This window comes from Danio rerio, chromosome 17 (assembly GCF_049306965.1).
Source record: "Danio rerio strain Tuebingen ecotype United States chromosome 17, GRCz12tu, whole genome shotgun sequence".
Lineage (NCBI taxonomy): Eukaryota > Metazoa > Chordata > Actinopteri > Cypriniformes > Danionidae > Danio > Danio rerio.
In genome coordinates this window covers 16,566,972-16,589,740 of record NC_133192.1, presented here as the reverse complement: position 1 = coordinate 16,589,740, position 22,769 = coordinate 16,566,972, and the positions used below count along the sequence as shown (strand labels likewise).

The window sequence follows — 22,769 nt, the reverse complement described above, 5'->3', positions numbered from 1 at the left end:
GCCCAAAGTGGCTTAACGCAGCTGTTTGATGTGAAGGCGGCGCTAATGCTAATGTGATGATTCCCTTCCTAAAATATTGTCTATACTGGATAGTATACATATGTATCTATACTGGTTATACTGTATATTGTGTTTGTGTGTGTGTGTGTGTGTGTGTGTGTGTGTGTATGAACCGGAATTGTATACAGTACAACAAATGTGTAATTTACAGTAAATTTGGTAAGCTATATTGTTCGTAGTGTATGTGTGTGAATGAGTGTGTATGGATGTTTGCAGCTGGAAGGGCATCCGCTCCGTAAAACATATGCTGGATAAGTTGGCGGTTCATTCCACTGTGGCGACCCTTGATTAATAAAAGGACCAAGCTGAAAAGAAAATAAATGAATGAAAAAATGTGAATTGGAGCATTTTGTGTATATATATTTTAATTGTTTTTGGCATATAAACAATAACCTTAACTACAACAGAAAGAGTACAAAGGCCATTTCACAATACACAGAATGTCAGACACAACATTATATAAAATATTTCAAGAAAGCATAAGAAAAATAATTGATTAAATATAATTAAACAACAATTTACAGAGAAGTGTGTAGGCTCCACAACTCGATGTATGCCAAACCAGCCAAAGAGTTACAGGTCAGCATCACTAATATAAAGCTTAATTGGATTCCAGGTTTTTAAAAATATGTTTTGTTTGTTTGCCAACCCATATCTCAGGAATTAGAGCATTTGATTGTGCTACTATTTGTTATTTAACTCATTGTTATGCCTTTTAAAACACTAACAGAGTTTAAAATAATAGAGACATTTTCCACCATTTTGTGCTTCAGCTCAAGATGCTAACCTCAAACCAGATACCACATGGTGTTTATAGAATTTAATGCATTTTCATCATATATATATATATATATATATATATATATATATATATATATATATATATATATATATATATATATATATATATATATATAATTATTATTTTTATTTATTTATTTTTTTCATCATAATATTTCATATGTATATCATATGTTTTGTATAACTTCATGAGAAATTCACTGGAATTTCACAACAGCAGAGTTGACATAATCTACTATTGGTTTATCATATATGTTTTAGCAATACAAACATAAAAACAAAAGAAAACAAAAAAAATATTAAAAAAGGAGTTATGAATAACAATGGAATGACACAAGGAGAAAGTACTGAAATGTATTTTATATAAAACTTTTTTAATGATGGCAGCTTAAAGGGACCTCTCATGCATTGCATGCATTGCTCAGGTGTGAGTTTTTCATAGACTTCAACAGAGTGTAAAAATCTTGATTCTTCTGTGGGTCTCGTCTATCAAATTTGATCTTTATTTAGTATTCTCTATTGGATTAAAGTCAGGTGATTGGCTGGGCCATTCCACAGCTTGATTTTCTTTGAATACTTATTTCCCCCACTGTATGTGTATAATATATATTTTTTTCTAATATTCACAACAAAATGTACTCTTGGTGGGATGACAGTAGGAAAACACCATTTGAAACCTCTTTGCTTAACAAAAACTCTAACACTGGTTATTTCACGGCTTTGCAAGCTCTGTTATTTCCTTAAATAAATGTGAGTTTTCTCAATGACACCTTTTGTTCTCACTGCATCCCGTTGTTTTCAGATGCAAATTCGCTCTTTTGTTTTATGCATGTGCTTGTGTATGTGGATCTCTTTATTTTCCTTCTGTGCGTGTGCATGTAGGAGCTGGAGGACCGTCTGAAACAGGAACAGAGGGAAGAGTTGCACGCTTTGAGAGAAGCCCACAGACAGACTCTGGATATACTCCAACAGCAATCGGACCAGGAGCTGCAGACGCTGCGCTTTGAGCTGGAAGATGAAGGCAAAGCCATGCTGGGTGAGTCATTCGCTCACATTAACTCCGGCCTACGAGATTACAGCCTTTATGCGGTCATTAAAGTCTTGTAGTGTATTCATATGCACTGTTATCATGTAAGTAAACAGTCATTTTCACTGCCACTTTTATCCTAAAGCGACTCACAGAGCACTTATTACAAAGGAGATCTTTTTTTTTGCTGAAGGGTTTGATGATAATAGTTCAAAGATCAGTTGCTGCAGGGATTTAAACCTACAACCTTTTGGTCACTACCCTAGAGCTGTTACGGCTTTAATTAGGCGCTTAGTAGGATCTTAAAGGGATAATTCACACACAACAAATGTAAATTCTATCATCATGTTCTCATTCTCCACTTGGTCCAAACCTGTTTGAGGCCATGTCCACACTAACACGCTTCCATTTAAAAACACATATTTTTCTCTCTGTTTTGGCTGTCCATCCATACTCAAGCCCTGTTTACACTAATACATTTTAGTTTTAAAACGGAGTTTCTGAACAGATCTCCGTCCTCACTACACCTCTGAAAACACACATCATGTGACCACACACATACTCTTGCATGTGCTGCAGCATATGTGCACGTCTGAGCTCCAGGCAGTCAGCGGGTGCTTTGAGCACACCTCCCCGGGTGAGAGCAGCGCAGGTCAGACAGTTCATCAAGAATCTTTCAATGAATTTCATCTCACTATAGTTGTTAAACGTAATATTTAATTAATCTTGTCTATATCTAATGATCTTTTTAATTGTATTACTTGTTCTCAGTTAATGTGTTTTGGCTGAGCGCAAAGATAAGTTATATTAATTTATGTAACTTTGTACACTGATTCTGCAAATTGACTGATTGCTTGCCTTTATTTCCTATATTGTATAAACCTTTTGTACTTTACACTTTTATAATGGCCATTATTGATTATTAAAACTGAAATTCAGCAAAAGAGACAGGGTATGTTTCATATTTTTCAATGAAAATGAAAGGAGGCAGTAATGTTGTAGGCTCCGTTCTGTTATAAATATGCATACAAGGAAGATGATGGTCATATAAATATGTAGCAACACGACGCCTCAACATTTCTTCCGTCTGTTAAGTTGTTAATATCAAAATAAAAATAGGCAGTTACTTAAATCATGTTTTCATTTTATTGCTAAGATTAAGTGAAACAACATAGCAAGGGTGATGCAAATGAGGTTATAAAGTAGCCTACGCTGCTTTTACCCGACTTGTCCTTGGAAGTTTGTTTTCTATTTCAAACTTGCGCAGTCTGAACTTATAAAGAGGATGCAAGACTGAAATTTGTGCACTTGATATTTGGGAAAAAGCCCCAATCAGATGCGAATGTCTGCAGCCACGCCTCTGTTTTCAGATGTCTCTGTTTTCCCCAATCCACACAAACACGAAGCAGCAGCATTTTCAAAAATCTCTGTTTTCAGGGCTTGAAAACTCCTGGGTAGTGTGGAAAGAAGGCAATACTGTAGCAAAACTTATGCGTAAAACATATTAGTGTAAACAGGGCCTAAGATGCCGTTTGGCCTTAGCCTAATAATACATTTTTAAGTAACAATTTAAAGTAGTACACTTAAAAATGTTTGACTAATATGTAGGTTTGTGTACAATTTTCCTGTATTGCATAGACAGGCATAGCCATTTGAGTTATGAATGAGCCAAATAGACTCAACACACTTGTTTTCTGTAATAAAAAACACTTTCCATGTGTTCTAAATACATTTTCCATGTATTAAATAAATAAAACTGCCACTTTTCTAATTCAAAATGCCATAAATATAAACACATTTAAAAAATAAACAAAATGTGCAGATTTTATTTTATATATATATATATATATATATATATATATATATATATATATATATATATATATATATATACTAAATATATGTAAATTAGTATATAAATATACTAATTTACATATTTCACAATCATAATATAAGACATAATAGGAAATAATTTTAAATACAATAAAACACATGATGTTTCACTGTGATGTCACTCTGATATGCAAATAAAATGAGTGGTTCGGTCACTGTTTAATCCTGTGCATGAATGTATGGTATAGTTAATGCCACATGCACTTTAGGGTTTTCTATTCATAGTTAATTCATTCATTCATTCATTCATTTTTTTTTTCGACTTAGTCCCTTTATTCATCAGGACTCACCACAGTGGAGTGAACCGCCAACTTTTCCAGCATAGTACAAGTGCAAGTGATATATGTGTTTTTCGAAAATGATGACGCATTTTAGTCATGTGACGCAATCATGTGACCAATTCAGCTAATAGGGTGGACAACATTGTAAAGCAGATGTTTTGGATGTTGTCTATTTTGAAAGCTTTATTAAAGATTAATGTCAGTGTGTAAATGCTCCACATTTCCTCTCTTCAAAGGACATAGAATGTGAGCTATTGTTTCTTCGACATTTTGCTGCAATGTTTCAAAGAGACGGAAAGTAAATAAATGGAAGGCAGATAGGATGCAGGTACAGGCATCTTACATCTGTGTGTATGTGCAGTACTGACCAAAAGCATTTTCAGTCATTTTAGTGTAGATGACAGAAAGAATTAAAACGATAATGTGGAAATGGAGCGGTTTTTAAGATGAAAAAACGAACAATTTGGAACAATTTGAGTGAGAGTAAATAGTGAGTAAATTATTTTCATTTTTTTGCATGAACGATCACTTTAATGCAAGAAACTAAGTGTGTTGAAGTATTTGGTTTGTACGACGACTATAATACTGGTCTTTTTTGCGGGATATTATAATATTTTTGTTCCATTTAAAATGATGTGATTTATTAAAATAGATCTGCATTTAATAACCTGAAAACAAGCTTCACTCTAAAACCAATAACATTTTTTTATTAACATATTTAATAACATTTTTTTATTTGCCTGTCACATCGCTTGAGGAGTTACTGATTAATGATCAAATTAAGACATAAATATTCATTTGCACTATATTGTTTGTTTGTAGCTTCTCTGCGGTCGGAGCTCAATCATCTCCACGCCACTGCCATTGAACACCTCAGACAAGTCCACTTGAAGGAGAACAACGCTGCCAAACGAGAGCTGGACGACACCATTGATCGCTGCAAAGAACATGTGAGTCTTTCCTTTTCACTATACAAACCTGGTTATGAATGTAGTCTCTTTGTTACATTTTTAGATGTTTTTGTCTTTGTTACTCTTTGTTAGAGAGATATTTGATTCAGTTTTGCTCTGGCTTTCATTTGCATCTGGTTACTGGTGATGCCTCAAATTTCTCTATTTGCATTTAGTAAGAAGCTTTTCAGATAAGGACATTTATTTGAGCCTAAACAAAACTACAAAGGCTGCAAAACATGATATACATCACTGTTATCTTGAAGTTTCAGCCACAGAGCATTTTTATTTTTTCGTTTGAACAGCTAAAACTTTGAATTTTTGTACTACAAATGGAAAACATATAATATTTTAACATGTTTAGCAAACTTATTGAGAAAATGTAATATATTAATGCATCCCTAGAAATAAGTGAAGTTTATTTATAAGCTAATTTCAAGGGGATCACGTGCTTATGATTGATCATGACTGGTCCCACATTAATTATCTCATGATTTTCAGATGAATCCAAAACATATATAAATAACCCGATTTCTTTACCTTAGTCATCTTCGCTCTGAAGAATCCCTCATCCACCCCACTTCTTCCCCCTCTTTCCTAGCATAATTCAGGGTAGGGTGGCATGGTGGCTCAGTGGTTAGCACTGTTGGCTCACAGCAAGAAGATCACTGGTTCGAGTGCTGGCTGGGCCAGTTGGCATTTCTGTGTGGAGTTTGCTTGTTGCATGTTCTCCCTGTGCTCGAGTGGGTTTCCTTCAGGTGCTTCGGTTTCCCCCACAGTCTAAAGACATGCCCTATAGTTGAATTGAATAAACTAAATTGGCCATAGTATACTTTTTGGTGTTTCTTAGTATTGTGTTGCGGGTGGGAGGGCATCCGCTGCATAAAACATATGATGGAATAGTTGGTGGTTCATTCTGCTATTGCAACCCCCGATAAACAAAGGAATCAGCTGGAGGAATATGAATACATGAATGAATTCGAGGGAGATCTTGAGATTTGCATTTGTGTTTTATGTGTATGCTAATCCAAAGAGATATGTCTTTAATCTAGTTTTGAATTGACAGAGTGTGTCTGCTTCCTGAACTGTGCTAGGAAGGCTGTTCTATAGTTAGGTGCCAGATATGAGAAAGATCTACCGCCTACAATTGATATACTGGTAATAATTGTTGTCAAGAATTAATTGAGCATAGTGGACGTAAGTGGCTATAATACACCAGGAGCCTCCACAAGTAACGGGGAGCTAAGCCGTTCAGGGCTTTGTAGGTAGTCAATAATTTTTTTTAAATTATTATGATATTTAATAGGGAGCCAATGCAACGATGAAAGAAGTGGAGTAATGCAATCATATTTCTTTGTTCTAGAAAGCACTCTAGCAGTTGCATTTTGAACTAGCTGACATCACCTACACCTCATTAAATCTGTTTAAATCTGTCCTTACATTGTCATCATTTGAGTCCATCATTATCTGGATCTCAACATCTTGCAAAATGTATTCTTTATATGTTAAAAGAGGAAGGAAAGTCATACATTTTTGGAATGACATAAAGATGAAAATAATCTTAGTTTTTTTTTTTTTTGTATAAATTATCTCTTAAAATTTGTCATATTATTCTTTTTTTTTTTACAAGATTTAATATAATTTTTTAGGTGTATAATTGCTATAAAGTTTTAGCCCTAAAATCTCATAAATCATTTATCCCACCATGATGTGAATGCCCTTTTTTGACCATGCCATCTCTTTAAATGCAAATGAGCTGCTGACCCCTCCCCCTTTCCATAAGAGTGCGGTCCTTTTTCAACATTGATAAACCATAGATCTTTTTATCCTCAAACCAAAGGTGAAAATAGGACCTCTTTAAATATGACAATAAGAATATACATTTTCCATAAACATGACCACTTATAGATACCCAGAATCTCTCAGTTTGATGTACATCTATTTATGCTGAGGGCCAGGAATTTGCTTGCTGTCTGAATAAAAGCAGATGCCACTTTGGTGCCCACAGTTATGGTTTAGTCACAATAAAGAGACTTGAGTCTGAATGGGAGGTGAAGCGAAGTGTCAGGCCAATATAAAAATGTCTCCGAGCTAAGCTGCACTTTAGAGAAATTTGAAGAATAACCTCGATGAATAAAGTATGAGGTAGTGAATTGTGAATTATGGGAGAGCTCTTACCGTGACTTACACCCCTTTCCCATTTTTCATATTTGATTTATAATCTCCCTCTCTGTCTGTCTGGGCTAATACACACTGGCGGTCTCACTCTCTCATGTTCGTTTCACTTCAGTTAATACTTCAGCACAATTGAATCTCTTTTAATGTGACCTATATGCATATTTTGAAAGCCCTTGGCACAAAATCTTCTAATGCTTTTTTAAGCGAATCATTCCAAGGCGATGAAATTATGAAAACTGCATCAGCTGCGTTGTTTGTGCACACAGTCATCCATCTGTTTGAGTCGATATCTCCAATATTTTGCTGGTTTGCCGTGCGCAGGAGCAGGACCTTTTGGGTCGTATCTCTGACCTGAGGCAGGAGGTGAGCTGCAGGAAGAACCGCATCGCTGATCTGGACCATGAAATCCACTCGCTCAATGAGACCATCAGCACACTAACCAAGGAGCTGGAGCTCAAAGGGAAAGAAGTTCTGCGGGTGCGCAGTGAAGCCAACCTGCAGATCAGGTACTGACTAATCAATGCCTTATGAGGATATACAGTTCAATTCAAAATGATTCGCCCTCCTGTACATTTTGTCTTTTTTTAAATATTTACCAAACAAGCAAGGATTTTTCACAGTAATTCCTATAATAATATTTCTTCTGGATAAAATTTTATTGGTTTTATTTAGGCTAGAAGAAAAACAGATATGCGCCGATTTCAATTATTTTGATTTCTGATATTTTTTTAGATTTATGACCTGTCGATTTTTGCTAATTGTGATTTTCTTTCTAAGAACTGTAATGCACGTAATGTACAAATGTATGTTTTCCTTAATAATAGAACCCTAATTTATAAGAGCTTTACTTAAAATTGATTTGAAATTAGTTTGAAAAATCTTAATTTAAGAAAAATATTATTAAAGTAAACATAGAGTAGGGCCGGCGTGGTGGCAAAGTGGGTAGCGCTGATGCCTCACAGCAAGAAGGTCACTGGTTAGAGCCTCAACTGGGTCAGTTGGCATTTCTGTGTGGAGTTTGCATGCTCTCCCCATGTTTGCATGGGTTTCCATTGGGTGTTCCATTTTCCCATGCACTGTAGGTAAATTGGGTATGCTAAATTGATCGTAGTGTATGGGTGTTTCCCAGTGACGGGTTGCACTTGCAGCTGGAAGGGGATCCGCTGCGTAAAACATATTCTAGATAAGTAGGCCATTTAATTTATTGTGGCGTTCCCTGATTAATAAAGGGACTAAGGCGAAAAGAAAATAAATGAATGAATGAATAAATAGAGCATCTCTATGACATCATTGCCTGCGCACCAGCTGCTGCCAATATGGACTGGCTGTTTACTGGTCGCACCGATTCTGAGGCAAAACTATATGAAAGAAGGCAAAACTATATAAAAACTACTGAAAACGACTAAAACATAACTAAAGTTAAAATTAAAAGTGAAAAATTGACAACAAATTAGTAAAAGTTAGTATACTGTATTTTAATTAATATACTCACTGTGCTACTAAAATAATTTATGATTAAGTATTCAATAACACTTCTAAAATCAGTCAATCTTTACAATCACATCATAATTTTAGGCAGTATACAGCAAAGGTTTTCAAAAGTTCCGTCTATAGATACAAGTATATAGATAGATTATAAATGTTTAAAAACATTAATAAAAAAACAAATTATTCAATTAATTGAATGAAAATTGAAAACTGACAATAAGTTAAGACTATTAGTAAAAGCTATTATATTATACTGCAGTTTAATGTGCTACTAAAATAACTCATGACTACATATTAAAAATCATTAAGATCAAATACCAAGGTGATATATGTAGATATATCTAAAACAACCACTGAAATGACAAAAACAAATAAAGAAATAAATATGTTAAAATAAAAACCTAATTAAATAAAATTATTTCTAAGTCTATAATAATATTACAATATATTAAAGTTTTAATCATTACCAGCTCACCTAAAATAAGTAAAACTGGGACCTTCCTATTTTTGGAAGTGGTGTTAATGAGGCCAGCAGGAAGCACTCAACCTGCAGTCTTTGTGAGTCTTTATGCCCCAGTAGTGAAGGGACACTTTCATTCAGCACTGTCATTCAGATTAAACTGAGGTCCTGACTCTCTGGGGTCATTAAAAATCCCATAGCACTTCTCGTAAAAAGTAAGGGTGTAACCTGGCCAAAATTTCCAAATGTCCTGGCCAAATTCCCTCAATCGGCTCTTACCCATCATAGCCTCCCAATCATCCTCTTCCATAGAATTGGCTCTGTCACTGTCTCTACACTCCTTCTATAGCTGGTGTGTGGTAAGTGCACTGGTGCCGTTGTCCTGCGGCTGCTGTCGCTTCATCCAAGTGGATGCTGCACACTGGTGGTAGTGTGGAGAGACCACCCCATTTATGATTGTGCATCACTTTGGGTGTATGGCCATACACTATATATACGCTATATAAACACATTACATTACATTATTTTTGTATTTCTAGCAGAATTTTAGCCAGTATTCAACACATTTGACTGTTCTCAAATTTCTTTTTTCTTTTTTATTATTGTTAATCGAGCCCTAACCTTGTATCACCCTTTTTTCACTAGCACCTCTTGTTTCTCTTTCAAATAAAATGCCATACAGGAACAGGAAATTGCAGCGCTCATGCTAATGCTTTCATGTTAAGGTTAGAGTACAATCTGTGAACATTACCATCATCCAAGTTTTTGATAGTTTTATTTTATGCCAAAAAAAAGTGCAACAGACATCTTGTGCGTGTGCGGAGTCTTTCATGAGCTACTAAATTATAAATTCCAAAAGGTCAGTCTCGCTGAACTAGAAGCTAATTTAATATGAGAAGAAAGCAGACAGAGCTGTTTCCCACGCAGGAGCCCATCGCCTACAGGCAGAGCTCATCTCAGCCATTTTCCTCTGTTCCAGCGATATATAAATGCTACAAGGTCAGTAGAGGTGTCTAGCAGAGATGCACAAACAAATTTCCTTTGGTTTCATTCAAATGAGGAGCTAATTTCTGGCTCACGAAAATAGATCATGCTCTTTGGGGAACTAAGGGGATTTGTTCTAATAAATAATTTAGGTTGTGTTCCTTGGCTTTATTTCTGTTCTCAGTATTTGCTCTATTTGTTGACACTACAGTCTTTAACAAAAAGTTATAACTGCTGGTTTTCACAGTTATATTATCAGGATCTTTTAGTGGACTGCTCTTAGAAAGAATTCAAAAAGTGCCCCACTAGATGTTTTGGATATTACCTTTTTCTGTTTGTGACGGTTAAAGATCTGCAAAGTTATTTGGCAATTGGTTGGGAATTGTTTGAGTTTTTACAATACCAAATCAATACTTTTACAGTCATACTGGTGCTCACACAGTTAACCATTATTTTTTTAAAAAGACAACATTAGGTAAGGCCACATTTAAGAATTTTTTTTTTAAAGGCATGTCTATGCTATTGGATTGTGCCATGATCTGAAGAATATATATAATTTTTTTTATGTGCCTTTCCAGGGGCTTTGTGACTATTTAGTCACCAATATTAGTTCTAATAGGCGAGGGGTGTCCAAACTTAGTCCTGTTGGGCTGGTGTCCTGCAGATTTTAGATTCAACTTGCCTCAACACACCTGCAAGGATGATTCTAGAAAGCCTAGTAAGAGCTTGATTAGCTAGCCCAGGTGTCTGATTGGGGTTGGAACTAAACTTTGCAGGACATCGGCCCTCCAGGACCGAGTTTGGGCACCCGTGTTATAGCTAGTGAGATTTTTTTGTTCTCCTTACCTCCATCTATCTATTGATTTATTTAATTATTTCTTTATTTTTTGGGGATTAAACAAATTTCTTTGTTATTTTGCCCTTAAAATTCTTGTATTTATTTATTGGGCAGATACTTGGGCTGCATTTACACTGCACAGCTTATGTGACTCAATTCCGATTTTATTTCTCCCATGTGGCACAGATCAGATATGGCTTGTGTACGTGTAAGCAGGAAAAAATCACATGGATTCCAATTTATTCAAATCAGATCAGGCCTTGTTTACATGTGGAAATTTATCGGAAATGAGTTGGATCCGTGTCCTCGTGTCTGCAGTGTAAGCAGTTAGATCGAATTCTTACCTGTCAATGCCAGTCGCACGTCATTAAAAACCATAGCGAATGACATCAAGCCTGACGCTTTCATTTCAGAACAGACTTAAGCAGAGTCGCAAACCTTAAATCTCATACACGAGGACTAAAAAAGCTTTTGTGAAAAAAAGGACTAAAAAAGCTACACGAGGACTAAAAAAGCTTTTGTCATGTAGCACAAGAATAAAGATGTTAACAAGAGAGTGAGAGAGCGCGATATCCGCCACGTAAACATAAACTAATATAGAACATTTGCATACATCACGTGCATAAATCATGCCATGGAAATGACATTAAGAGGCTACTGGTTTAAAAAGGCCTAGATTAAAAGAAGATGGCCAAATGAGAACTTTTCTGTCGTAAACTATAGTAAAACAGCTTGTCAAGAAGAGTAAAACAAACAAACCCTAGAAACAGATTAATAACAGGAATGAAGAAAAGAGCGCTCTTTTATTATCAGCTGATAGTCAGTGCCCGCTCTTTTTTCCCTAATTTGGAGGCCGTTGCCTTTCATAAAAGCCACTTCTGATACCAAACGATCAACTAGAAGTTATTGTCAAGTTAGTCAAGTTATTTGTTCCTCTTAAAACATGTATAGGCGACAAGACTTTTATCAGTTAGTGTATAACCTATTGTACATTCTTTGTAAATCTTGCCTCTGGTATATCTCAGAAAACACATCGTACATTCATTTTGATAACTTTAAACTGGCTAGGTTAACTAGTTGAATAAGGTTAACTTGGCAAGTTAGGATACCTAGGAAAGTAGTTACAATTTTACATTGGGCAAAAACATACATAGGTTTAGTCATGATCTATGAAATAACCATTTAGTTCAGCGCTACCACCTTGTGGACAAACTGAGTACTGTAATGAGGACTCAGAGCACATGTGTGAGCTGCTTATACATTGTATGCACTAGAGCTGCACAATTAATCGTTAAAAGATCACGATCTCGATTTGACCCCCTTGACGATATTAATCCAGCATTTCTACGATTCTGCCAATCATATTTTCAAGTTCAGGAGAGAAGTAAAGGCGGCTGCACGAGTCTTTTCATTGTTTCACACACGTTGCTCAGTGACATTGACACCTCCAAATGATGTTAAATCAGTCACATACTGTATTTATAAGGTAAAATTCACCAAAAAAATGCCATTTTTGTCTTAATATAATGATATTTAAGCGATCGGGAAATCACACGTGACGTAAGCTGCTGACCGTGAGCTGTTATCACAGAGAAGCGCGCGCTCTACTTAATGATAGACGCGCGCGTGTCTACTTTAGTGAACAGAACCTGCATATGTTGCGAGTAACAGGTAATACAGTTGTAAATAATATTCAGTTTGTGGCACAGAGTGATCGTTTGGGAGCCGCGCGCGAAGTATGAACAAGCACTTAGCAGTCAGAATGAAACCGAAAGTGTGCACTTCATTTAAATGATCGTATTGCATTTTAGAGTTATGATTACGACAAGCATTTATATGTTTTTTCTTTCATAGCTAACCCACAGTTGTGCATGAAAATAAATGTTTACAATGTCAGTATAACTACTCTAGCCTATATATTGTTGAATATAATCTGATAATGGTAATGTCTGATTTTATCAGTGAATAAAATTGTCTAATATGACAGATTGCAAGCATATATCTCAAACATAATAATTCAACATAGAATTAGTAAGTAGAATAGAATTATTTATAGAAACCGGTAGACCTACACATAATATTATTATCGATGTTGTGCCATATGTTTGTTTTTACCATACCTTTATTTTACATCCACAGAATCGTGAGAGAATCATGATCTTTATTTTAAGTAAAAAAATCGGTATTCTTATTTTAGCCAGAATCGTGCAGCTCTAGTATGCACAACACGAAAAAGAGGCCTACATGAACCTCAAACATTTGCATGATGTAAATGATTTTTAGTGTTGAGCAAAAACCAATACACAAGCCAAATTCATGTTTCATGCTTTTTTAAAGGATGTTAAACTAGCATAATAGCAATTACTCTGTAGATTCTTATAAGCAGAGTAAATCTAAGAACAAACTGTTTTGCACATGCTAAAAGGTTTTTTTTTTTCACATAGGGCTCGTGAACAGGATCTTTCCAAGCGCCTCGAGAGGGAGATTGACGAGCTGAACGCTTCACATAACAGAGAGACCCAGATCATGCTGTCAGATTTTAACAAAGCTCAGGAGCTGCTAAAAGACAAGATCTCAGCTCTGCAGATTCTGTGAGTGCCTTTATCTCAGTTACAGATTAAATATCACATTGAATTGAGTATCAAGACACATCGTTTTAATATAATATCCTTGTGAATATTTTAGAAGGAAAATTAGCTTGATGAATCACATTAGCTCAGTTGCGAAACCATGTGAGCTGCCTTTCTGTCTGCTAGAGTACAAGTATGCATTAGTTTTCGGAGGCTAAAACGGTACACCAAACATAATTGCTTCTCTTGAGATCACTCCATACATGAAGTTCAAAGTATTTTGTTGATGTTTATTATTGAGCCACTAATCTTAGCAGCATACAATTTAGAAAAAAATAAAGGATACTTTTAATTGGGATGCAATACATTGGATCACTTTTGTCCACAAATGAGAATTTTTAATGCAAAATGTTAGCATGTCAAACATTTAAATACTTAAAACACAGCTTCGGAAAGATTAAGAGACCAAATCAAGATAGATACAAAATAGATACAAGTGTCCATGTGTATGTTGTAAAAATGTCTGAAAAGAAAGATCATTTAAAGCATTCATTTCCAGAAATTTATCACACTCAATGAACATTTCTTTTTTTGTGATCAAATTTGTATTAAACAGCTGGAAATAATTTAGCATACATTGTTATAGATGAGGATTGCAACCAACTGCAGGCTAATGATTAATAATCCTGCAGCCCACCCACCCCAGACAAAAAGATATATATATCAATAATTAAACAAAAAAGAAAACAAATCAGAGCCAAAAACGAGAGAGAAAAATAATAACAATAATAATAATAACAATAATAATAATAAAAAAAGAAAAATGTTACAATACATGTAAATAAATAACTAAAGTAAATAAATAAGTAGACAAAAATGTAAGTACATTTGACACATAGGTTAAATAATATGAAAAAAATCACAATAGCACATCTTTTATCTTAGTCATTGCACATATCCATGTGTTAATAGTTTTTATGGAAGCGCCATGCATCCTTGCCAGAGACAGTTCCATATTTGCAAAGTCCAAGAACATATACATCCAGTGTTTCCGGTCCAGGGAGTGTGGAGGCTGCCAAGATAAAACTATTTGTTTAGCTGCTGTTAAATCAGAACATACATTTTTTTCTGAAATAAAGAAAAGTCAAAAGAGGAATCATCATTTAAAAGAAAAAGCTTAGGACAACATGATCTGTCTGATTCCAGTATATCCTTCAAGGTCAGTGACACATTTTCGTCAAAAGTTATTCACTTCTGGACATTCCTAAAACATGTTTGTACTATATATCCTATTACATCCTCTGAGCATAAATTACAATTGGGAGATGATGTTAGTTTTATTAAGTGACGACTCATTGAACATTTCTTAATAAAAAATATATATACTCTCACCGGCCACTTTATTAAGTACACCTTAGTAGTACTTGGTTGGTGCACCTTTTGCCTTAAGAACTGCCTTAATTATTCGTGGCAAAGATTCAACAAGGTACTGTAAATATTTCTTAGAGATTTTGGTCCATATTGATAACATCAAGCAGTTGCTGCAGATTTGTCGGCTGCACAGCCATGATGTGAGTCTCCAGTTCCACCACATGCCAAAGGTGCTCTATTGGATTGAGATCTGATCATTTGAGTACAGTAACTCATCAAAAAAGCAGTCTGAGATTCACGCTTTATGACATGCTGTGTTACCCTGCTGGAAGTAGCCATCAGAAGATGGGTACACTGTGTTCTTAAGGGATGAACATGGTCAGCAACTATACTTGGGTAGGCTTTGGCATTGACACAATGCTCAATTGGTACTAATGGGCCCAGAGTGTGCCTCGAAAATATCCCCCACACCATTACACCAATACCAACAGCCTGAACCGTTCATACAAGGCAGGATGGATCCATGCTTTCATGTTGTTGATGCCAAATTCTGACCCTACCATTCGAGTGTTGCAGCAGAAATCAAGACTCATCAGACCAGACAACCTATTTCCAATTTTCTAATTAACGTTTTTCAATCTGTCTAATTTTGGTGAGCCTTTACAAATTGTGGCCTCAGTTTTTACCCGGTTTGGTCTGCTGCTGTAACCCATATGCCTCAAGGCTTGACGTGTTTTGCATTCAGAGATGCTCTTCTGCATACCTCAGTTTTAACGAGTGGTTATTTGAGTTACTGTTGCCTTTCTATCAGCTGGAACCAGTCTGGCCATTCTCCTCTGACCTCTAGCATCAACCAGGCAAAGTGCATGAAAATCCCAGTAGATCAGCAGTTTCTGAAATACTCAGACCAGCCCGTCTGGCACCAACAACCATGCCACGTTCAAAGTCACTTAAATCACCTTTCTTACCCATTCTGATGCTCGGTTTGAACTGCAGCAGATCGTCTTGACCATGTCTACATGCCTAAATGCATTGAGTTGCTGCCTAATAAAGTGGCAGGTAAGTGTATATTTCACAATGAATTGACAAAAAAAATGTTTAATGTTAAAAGCACAGCTTATTTTGCATTATTTATTTTTGGAAAGTACTTGTATTTTGTCCATGCAATAACATCTTAGACTAAGTGATCAAACTAGATTAAGTATATCAGTTAAAATAGTCAACCAAGCCTACTGACTGCTAGTCGGCATGTAGTTGCAGCTACAAATAGTTAACAATGTCTACAGGAGACCATCAAATTAAAGTGTTGTCAGATAAAAGCTATAAATAACACTCTACTTAAACATGTTGGCAGCTTGCTTGGTTTTGTGACGGAGCTATTGTTTTTACTGCAGTATAATGGTTGATGTCTATGTGTGGGGTGTGAGTAGGTTGGAAGGTACGGAGGAGAAGTTCAGGAATAGAGAAAGCCGTCCGGAGGACCTCCAGGTCATTGCAGATCTCAGAGAGATGGTGTCAGAGAGAGAAACCTTGGTCAAGAAGCTTGTGGTAAGTATATACAGCAATGGGCCATAGAGGTACAGCAAGCTGTTAAAAGTTTGCGTATACTATTGTAATTCTACATAAGTTTTTTTTTTTTTGCCCTAAAGCATTACACATTTTTAGACAAAAGTCAATATCAGTTCATTGATTTTTCTGCACAGGGCCTTTCGGTCTGACTGTGACTCCTTTGTTCCAGGATGACAAGAAGTTTTATCAACTGGAGCTGGTGAATCGAGAACCTGGCTTCAACAAGGTGTTCAACACCAATCCCAATGTCGGGGTCATAAACCCCCTTATAAAGGTTAGAGAGACACAGCCACACTGATCAAAGAGTACCTCTGAAGTCCACGTAAATTGGATTGATCTGATAGTGAAACCCGTAAACCTTTTTAAAAGCGCTCCATCTGTACAGTTTCATGGAATCCATGAATATATAATAAAAGAACACTTCAAAGGTTATGCCTTATGGGAAGAGTGAGGTACTACTGGAATGGGATGTTATTTATAGTCTTCTACTGTCCTTTTAGTTGGTCTGAGTTTTGCTTTGTGTTGCGTAAGTTGTGTTTGTACGTTTTTCATTGTCTGTGTCTTATATCCATGTTCAAACATCAACTTCTACCTTACTTTCTAAGTCATAAGTTCTGTTGCAAAACCTAATGTGCTGCGTGTCCATCCTGACCAAGAATAAACTTTCATTCATATTTCTTCAAATTTCAGCTTGAGATGCATTATTATTGATATCAAATTTGACATTAGTAGTGTTGCCTGATAATAGACATAAATAGTCAATTTAAAATGTAAATAAACTGTTCTATTTTTAATATTATTAGTGCTTTGTCTAAAAATATGTTTCACCCTTTACACCATCTTTTATTTATTTTTTTATTTAGTTTCACACATTTTGTGTGTTTTCTAGCTAATATTCAAATAGGTAATGATTCGCACTCATCAAGTAATTGCTTCGTACTGTATTTATTTTTTCTTCTTGCATTCTTCGGGTCATTTAAAGACACAAACGTTTTGGCACAATGCCTTCCTCAGTGTGACTTCTCTAGCTAATCAACATTGATCATTGCTAGTGTGATGCTTACTTTTTGTACTTTTTTGAGATCTTAACAGATTTATGTGTGTTAAACATCTATTAGGACACTATTAACATCTGTTAGCTTTGATTGTGGGAAACACTGAATAATTTTGAGCTTTTGTCAGCTAGTTTCATCTTCTGGGTTTAAAATCATTATTGGGGCAGGATCAAAATCGTCATGTCTGCTCTGTGCTGCGTCTGTCTGGGCTGAAACACTGTGGTAATTCAGCTGATATTAACAACAAAGCATACTTCATTCACCCCAAAGGAAATCATATTTACAATGTCTCTATCTATATATAGTACTGTTCACCAATTAAATATGTGTTAGAATAAATACTATGCGTAAGATATTTAATTTCAATGTTATTTTTTGATTTGCTGTGCAGCACCTGCGCGGGACAGCACAGACCAAAACATGTATCAGACCCATTTGAACAAAGCAGGATGTTGTATTTTAGATTAGAGAAACTTAGTGAGTCAGACTCAGCATTACTATTATAAAAAAAAATTGTTATACTATTATCACACTACTACAGATGTTTTCAGTCATATGAGCTGTGCGGAGACCTGGTGGGCAAAAAATTTCATCTCATGGCCTTAATGGCAGCTACACTGAGATCTCCATAGAAAAGCAGCATAAACCGGTCAAATTTCCATCTTTTTCAAGCTACAAATATTTGGATCACAAATCAACAGAACAGAATCGAAATATGATAACAAACTGTAAATTGTAAACACTTACAATCGATATACTGCACCCGCAACCCGCAAAAAGAAAACGTCTATTTCTGAAGTCTTGGAAGCAGACAATTACATGGGTACAAAATTAGGAAACAAAAAAGAACAAAAAAAAAAAAGAATTGTCATCAGTTTGACATGTAATTTTTGACAAACATAATTTAGAATTGCAATAAAATACCAGCACATTTTCCATACTGCTCTTTCGTTTGTATAAAATCTTGAATTTTGTTTTTTACATTTATTAACAATTTTAAAATGTTTAAATTCTAGATTAACAGACATAATTTTGCCACATTATTTAAAATATGTGACTAAGAAATAGCTATTAACTTTTTTTTTTTTTTTGGTGGGGCCAGTGAAAACTTTGGCAGGGCAAGTAAAAATCTCAACCACTGGCTTGATCGGCCCAGTAGAAAAAATCCTTAGCGTTGAACCCTGTTTGGTATCGGTTTATTTTACTTAGATTAATATTTGCTGGTAGGAAAAATCTTTACATTCACTTCTGCCATTTATTCTTTTACTTTAAATTTTAGTTTGTATTTTAACTGCACTTAATAATCAACTTAAAATAGTAACTTTATAAAAAGCATACAAATGCACTGACATTTATAGGTAACATGGATTGTTATGGGTCAATGGAGCTACCATTCGGCCAAATCCATAAATTTCTCCTTTCTGGTTGTTCTTTCTCTGAAGGATTTCTGTTAAAGCACAGCTCAGGTGTGTCTCCTTGTCGGTTAGTAACGCTAAACCTTATTGTACAACAATTATCCGGCTTTTTGCCTAAAAACGAGAATTTATGCAACCTGTTACTTGGCGGCCAGCATGAGATAGCAATGTTTTGCCTGCCAGGGGGGGGCGTTCCCCTAACGGTGTGACGACACATAAAAACTAGCAATAGACTGTGGCTGTCCTGAGTCTGATATGCTTTAGTTTGACAGCTCTGACTGGCAGAGTAGTGATATAAACAAAACCCTATTGGCTGTTATTAAAAAGGGGGAGGAGCTACATTATGCCTACCCCACCTTGTCTTCCTATTTTGGTTGAGATTACGTCAAACATTGAATAAAAGTGCACATTTCAAAAGACTTCACAGACCTTCAAACACGTGTTATTACCAAATGGAAACATGCACTAGATTTTGTAACAGAGCTACAATCTGTCATTTCTATTTTCCTGTCCTCATTGTTCATCATTACCTTGTCATCGTTTAGCTTGAAGCTGCAGTTGGCCATCACCTTCCCACAATCCCTTTCTGTGTGTGTCCTTTTAATGTAGCATAAGAGTAGAAAGCCTGCGAACAGTTTCGCCAGCTCTCCGAGCCTAAGCATTGTTGCGGCTGAAGGGATGTCGGGCAGCTCCATTCCGCCTGCTTGCCTTGAGTCTGTCCCCAACTCCCCCATTCACCAACATCAGCTCAGGTCTAACAAACCTCCGTCCCCGCAAACCCCTCCGCCTCAGGCCAACTCCACCCGGAGGTGAGATTGTCCAAGACATCCTGAGACACGCTTAAACCACAGAACTGTCTTGCCATTGGTCGGATCACATCGTCTCAGTCCTGGTTGATAAGCAGTCAGTCTGTCTGTTGATTGGACGTTTTATACAAGAACACGGCCATGTGTGTCCAGAATAAAATGTTGGTATGCTCGTCTCGCACTTGAATGCATCTTGCAGGTGAACGGCACACATTATACTGTTTGTATTTCATGCTACCTTGATATGCATGACAAACTGTACGTACTGTACCAGTGTCCTTATTGTGTAGAGTCTGACAAGAATACAATCACAAACTGAACTGAAAGTTCACATACACTGTGTGATTAAACGATGGCATCGGAATGCCAAAGCGAGCATGCATCACATGTCATCACTCACAAGTTTGGCTCCGCCCATTAACCAGACTCCACCCTTTCACATTTCATGCATTTATTGTTTTGTGGCTTTATTTAAAAGACGGGTGCTATTTCTGGTATTTCTTCCTTCTATGTTCCAAGATGCACAGTTCTGAGATGGTAGATAATATTAGATGCTTTCTGGAGTAGCGGCATATTTTATTTATCATTTAAAAGGAAATACTTCAGCATGGGGCCTGGGATTCATTTGATGCTTGAACAAGGAGGGTAGCTGCTTATTGGTCAAGAGACACTGCAGAAGATGCACATGTCAAATTTTAGGATGTCTGTTGACTTGATGTACTGTAGTAATGACTAGCATAGAAAAGTAACACACAGTGGCCACAAAAAGTATTTCGACACATATGAATTGCATGTGTAACTCTGTCTGTGATTCACAATGTCTAATGTAAATGTCAAAATATCTTCTCTGAAATGGTGTATGGGTATACTTCTACTTAAAAATAATAGTACTAATTAAGAAAAAGCAAAATCTTGATTTGTTACAAAAAGATTTGCTTTAGAAGCCTCTGTGAAACAGGTCATTAGGGTTGCATTTCCAACACTTGAGCTGTGTCCGAAATCGCATACTTCCATACTATATACGTAGTATGCTAAAAACAGAATGCGAGCCAAGTAGTATGTCCAAATTTATAGTATTTGAAAAGCAATATGTGCGTGCCAAGTCACTTTTCTAAGCTATTTTGTAGTGTAAATTGTGTAAGTAGTACATTCACTCTGAAAACTCTTAAATATCCGGATGATGCACTTATTCAACTGTTAAAAAGAAGTGTGGTATGATGGACACTTTATGCACTCAACGGCCGCTGCTTTTCCCATGTAGCGGAATGGGCGGCGCTTTCGAGCACTGAGGTTGGATTACTTTATTTATTGTGGATTGTAAAAAGTAAAATTCTCCTACAAGAGTGATTATCGCACCTCCTAGTGGTGAATGTGGTTATACTCATGGCAGGTATTATTTGGTAGTTTGGACATTTATTTTACTAATTTGGGACCCATCAAACGTAATCTGGGGAATGGTTTAAATTTCCACTTATTAAAAAAAGGAACGACACTACATACGTATATTATACTGTTGAGTGTATAAGTGCATAAGTACACAGCAAAAATCTCAGAGTAAAATTTACTCAGTTTAAATAGTATTTGGTCCCTTTATAAATTAAGTTACTCAAGATAATGAGACAGTGAAAGGATTAATTAGGTGATTGAGAACTGATGATGAAGACCTGCTCTTAATAAACAGAAACACAGAAAAGAAACAGAAAACGACTTCAGTCACAGCCTTAGATGAAATCTGCTGAGATATAGTACATTAAATCTCTTAGCAGAAGACCATTAAGCAACCTTATTTAAAGAGGGACCAAATACTCTCTGAACTGAGTATATTTTACTTGGAGGAGTTTGCTGTGTACATAGTGGATAAGAGCATAGTGTATAGTGTGCCATTTGGAATGCAGCTAATATGCAAGAAGTACCCGGATGACCTACTACTTCCGGCGAGATTGTGAAGTGACGCAACTAACATTGGTAGGTCACGTGATCAATCAAAATGTCAGATTTTGTACGTCTGAGGTATATTCATTCTGCTGACATTCATACTGTATAGAACGTACTTTTCTAATGGCCAAGTAGTATATTTAAATTAAAATGCAGTACCCACTGAGTAGGCAATTTCGGATACAGCCATCCTCAATGTTTTTAGCCAATCATGGTGCACTCGACTGACTATTCAGAGCATTTTGAGCTTTCAGATGGAGGGGATTTGTAAAAGCTGTGACTCAAACAGGATGTTTCAGAACATCTGAAATGTTGTTTTGGTCATTTTAAAATGCCTTAACTGTTTAAGTATTTGTGTTATCATATTTTAATTACCTCCAGAATAAAGAGCATCTGTACTCCGCATCTTCAAACGCCCCCATGCGTTTATTGCGTGTCGGCATTTTCTTCTAAGGCGCAAGTCATTTAATAAATAAGGAAAAGATTGGCGCAGCTTCTCCTACCGCAGCAAATTCCGTTTTTACTTTTAATATTTGGCGACAGTTAATTAGGAAGTGACGATTTTGTTCTCTTTGACTCGATGGATGGAAACAGTGCATTATTCGCACGTCTTTTATGCGATGTTCCTGTTTTGTGCATACATTTCATTAACATTTTTAGATGGAAACATAGCCAATGAAGGATGAAATGTGTTTTTGAACATTAAAACATTAAACCATTGTAGTCTAGTAAACTCCAATAAACAAAAAAAACGACCTCTTGGAGTTTTGCATCTTTGATTAATCTTTGGTGGTGCTTTATGCAGATATGTAGAGAATATTTTCAGATACTTGTGGAAAGGCCCTTTCTGACGGATTCAGTTCACTTTCATTTGAAATAAGCCTTCGAGAAGCTTCTCCTTCCCACAGAGCACAAAAAATGTGATCTAAAGTTTGAATTTTAAACAGTATGTGCTGCTTTATTATTTAAACCCTGCTTTGTGAGAATTTTTGGTTTAAAAATTGTACTTGCGTGGTCTATATTTCATTCAAAGGTTCATTTTAATCTACTGCAATGACATTCAAAGTGCGGCTTAAGTGTCCACATAC

At 36.0% G+C, this 22,769-nt stretch overlaps 1 protein-coding gene across 4 annotated transcripts in view; it reads left to right on the top strand.

Moving 5' to 3' along the window:
* Nucleotides 1-22,769, top strand: part of fam184aa (family with sequence similarity 184 member Aa) — a 73,561-nt gene that overhangs the window by 50,315 nt on the left and 477 nt on the right. For 2 of the 4 annotated variants that reach the window (XR_012392681.1, XR_012392683.1), the window contains 6 exons: nucleotides 1,744-1,897; nucleotides 4,885-5,012; nucleotides 7,512-7,696; nucleotides 13,405-13,551; nucleotides 16,332-16,449; nucleotides 16,605-16,744. Coding sequence is in view for 1 of the 4 variants with exons in the window: in NM_214813.1 (NP_999978.2) it covers nucleotides 1,744-1,897; nucleotides 4,885-5,012; nucleotides 7,512-7,696; nucleotides 13,405-13,551; nucleotides 16,332-16,449; nucleotides 16,640-16,744 (837 nt within the window). In the remaining 3 variants the exon portion in view is untranslated. The remainder of the gene's footprint in view (nucleotides 1-1,743; nucleotides 1,898-4,884; nucleotides 5,013-7,511; nucleotides 7,697-13,404; nucleotides 13,552-16,331; nucleotides 16,450-16,604; nucleotides 16,745-22,769) is intronic. The other 2 variants (XR_012392682.1, NM_214813.1) reach the window with 1 other exon arrangement.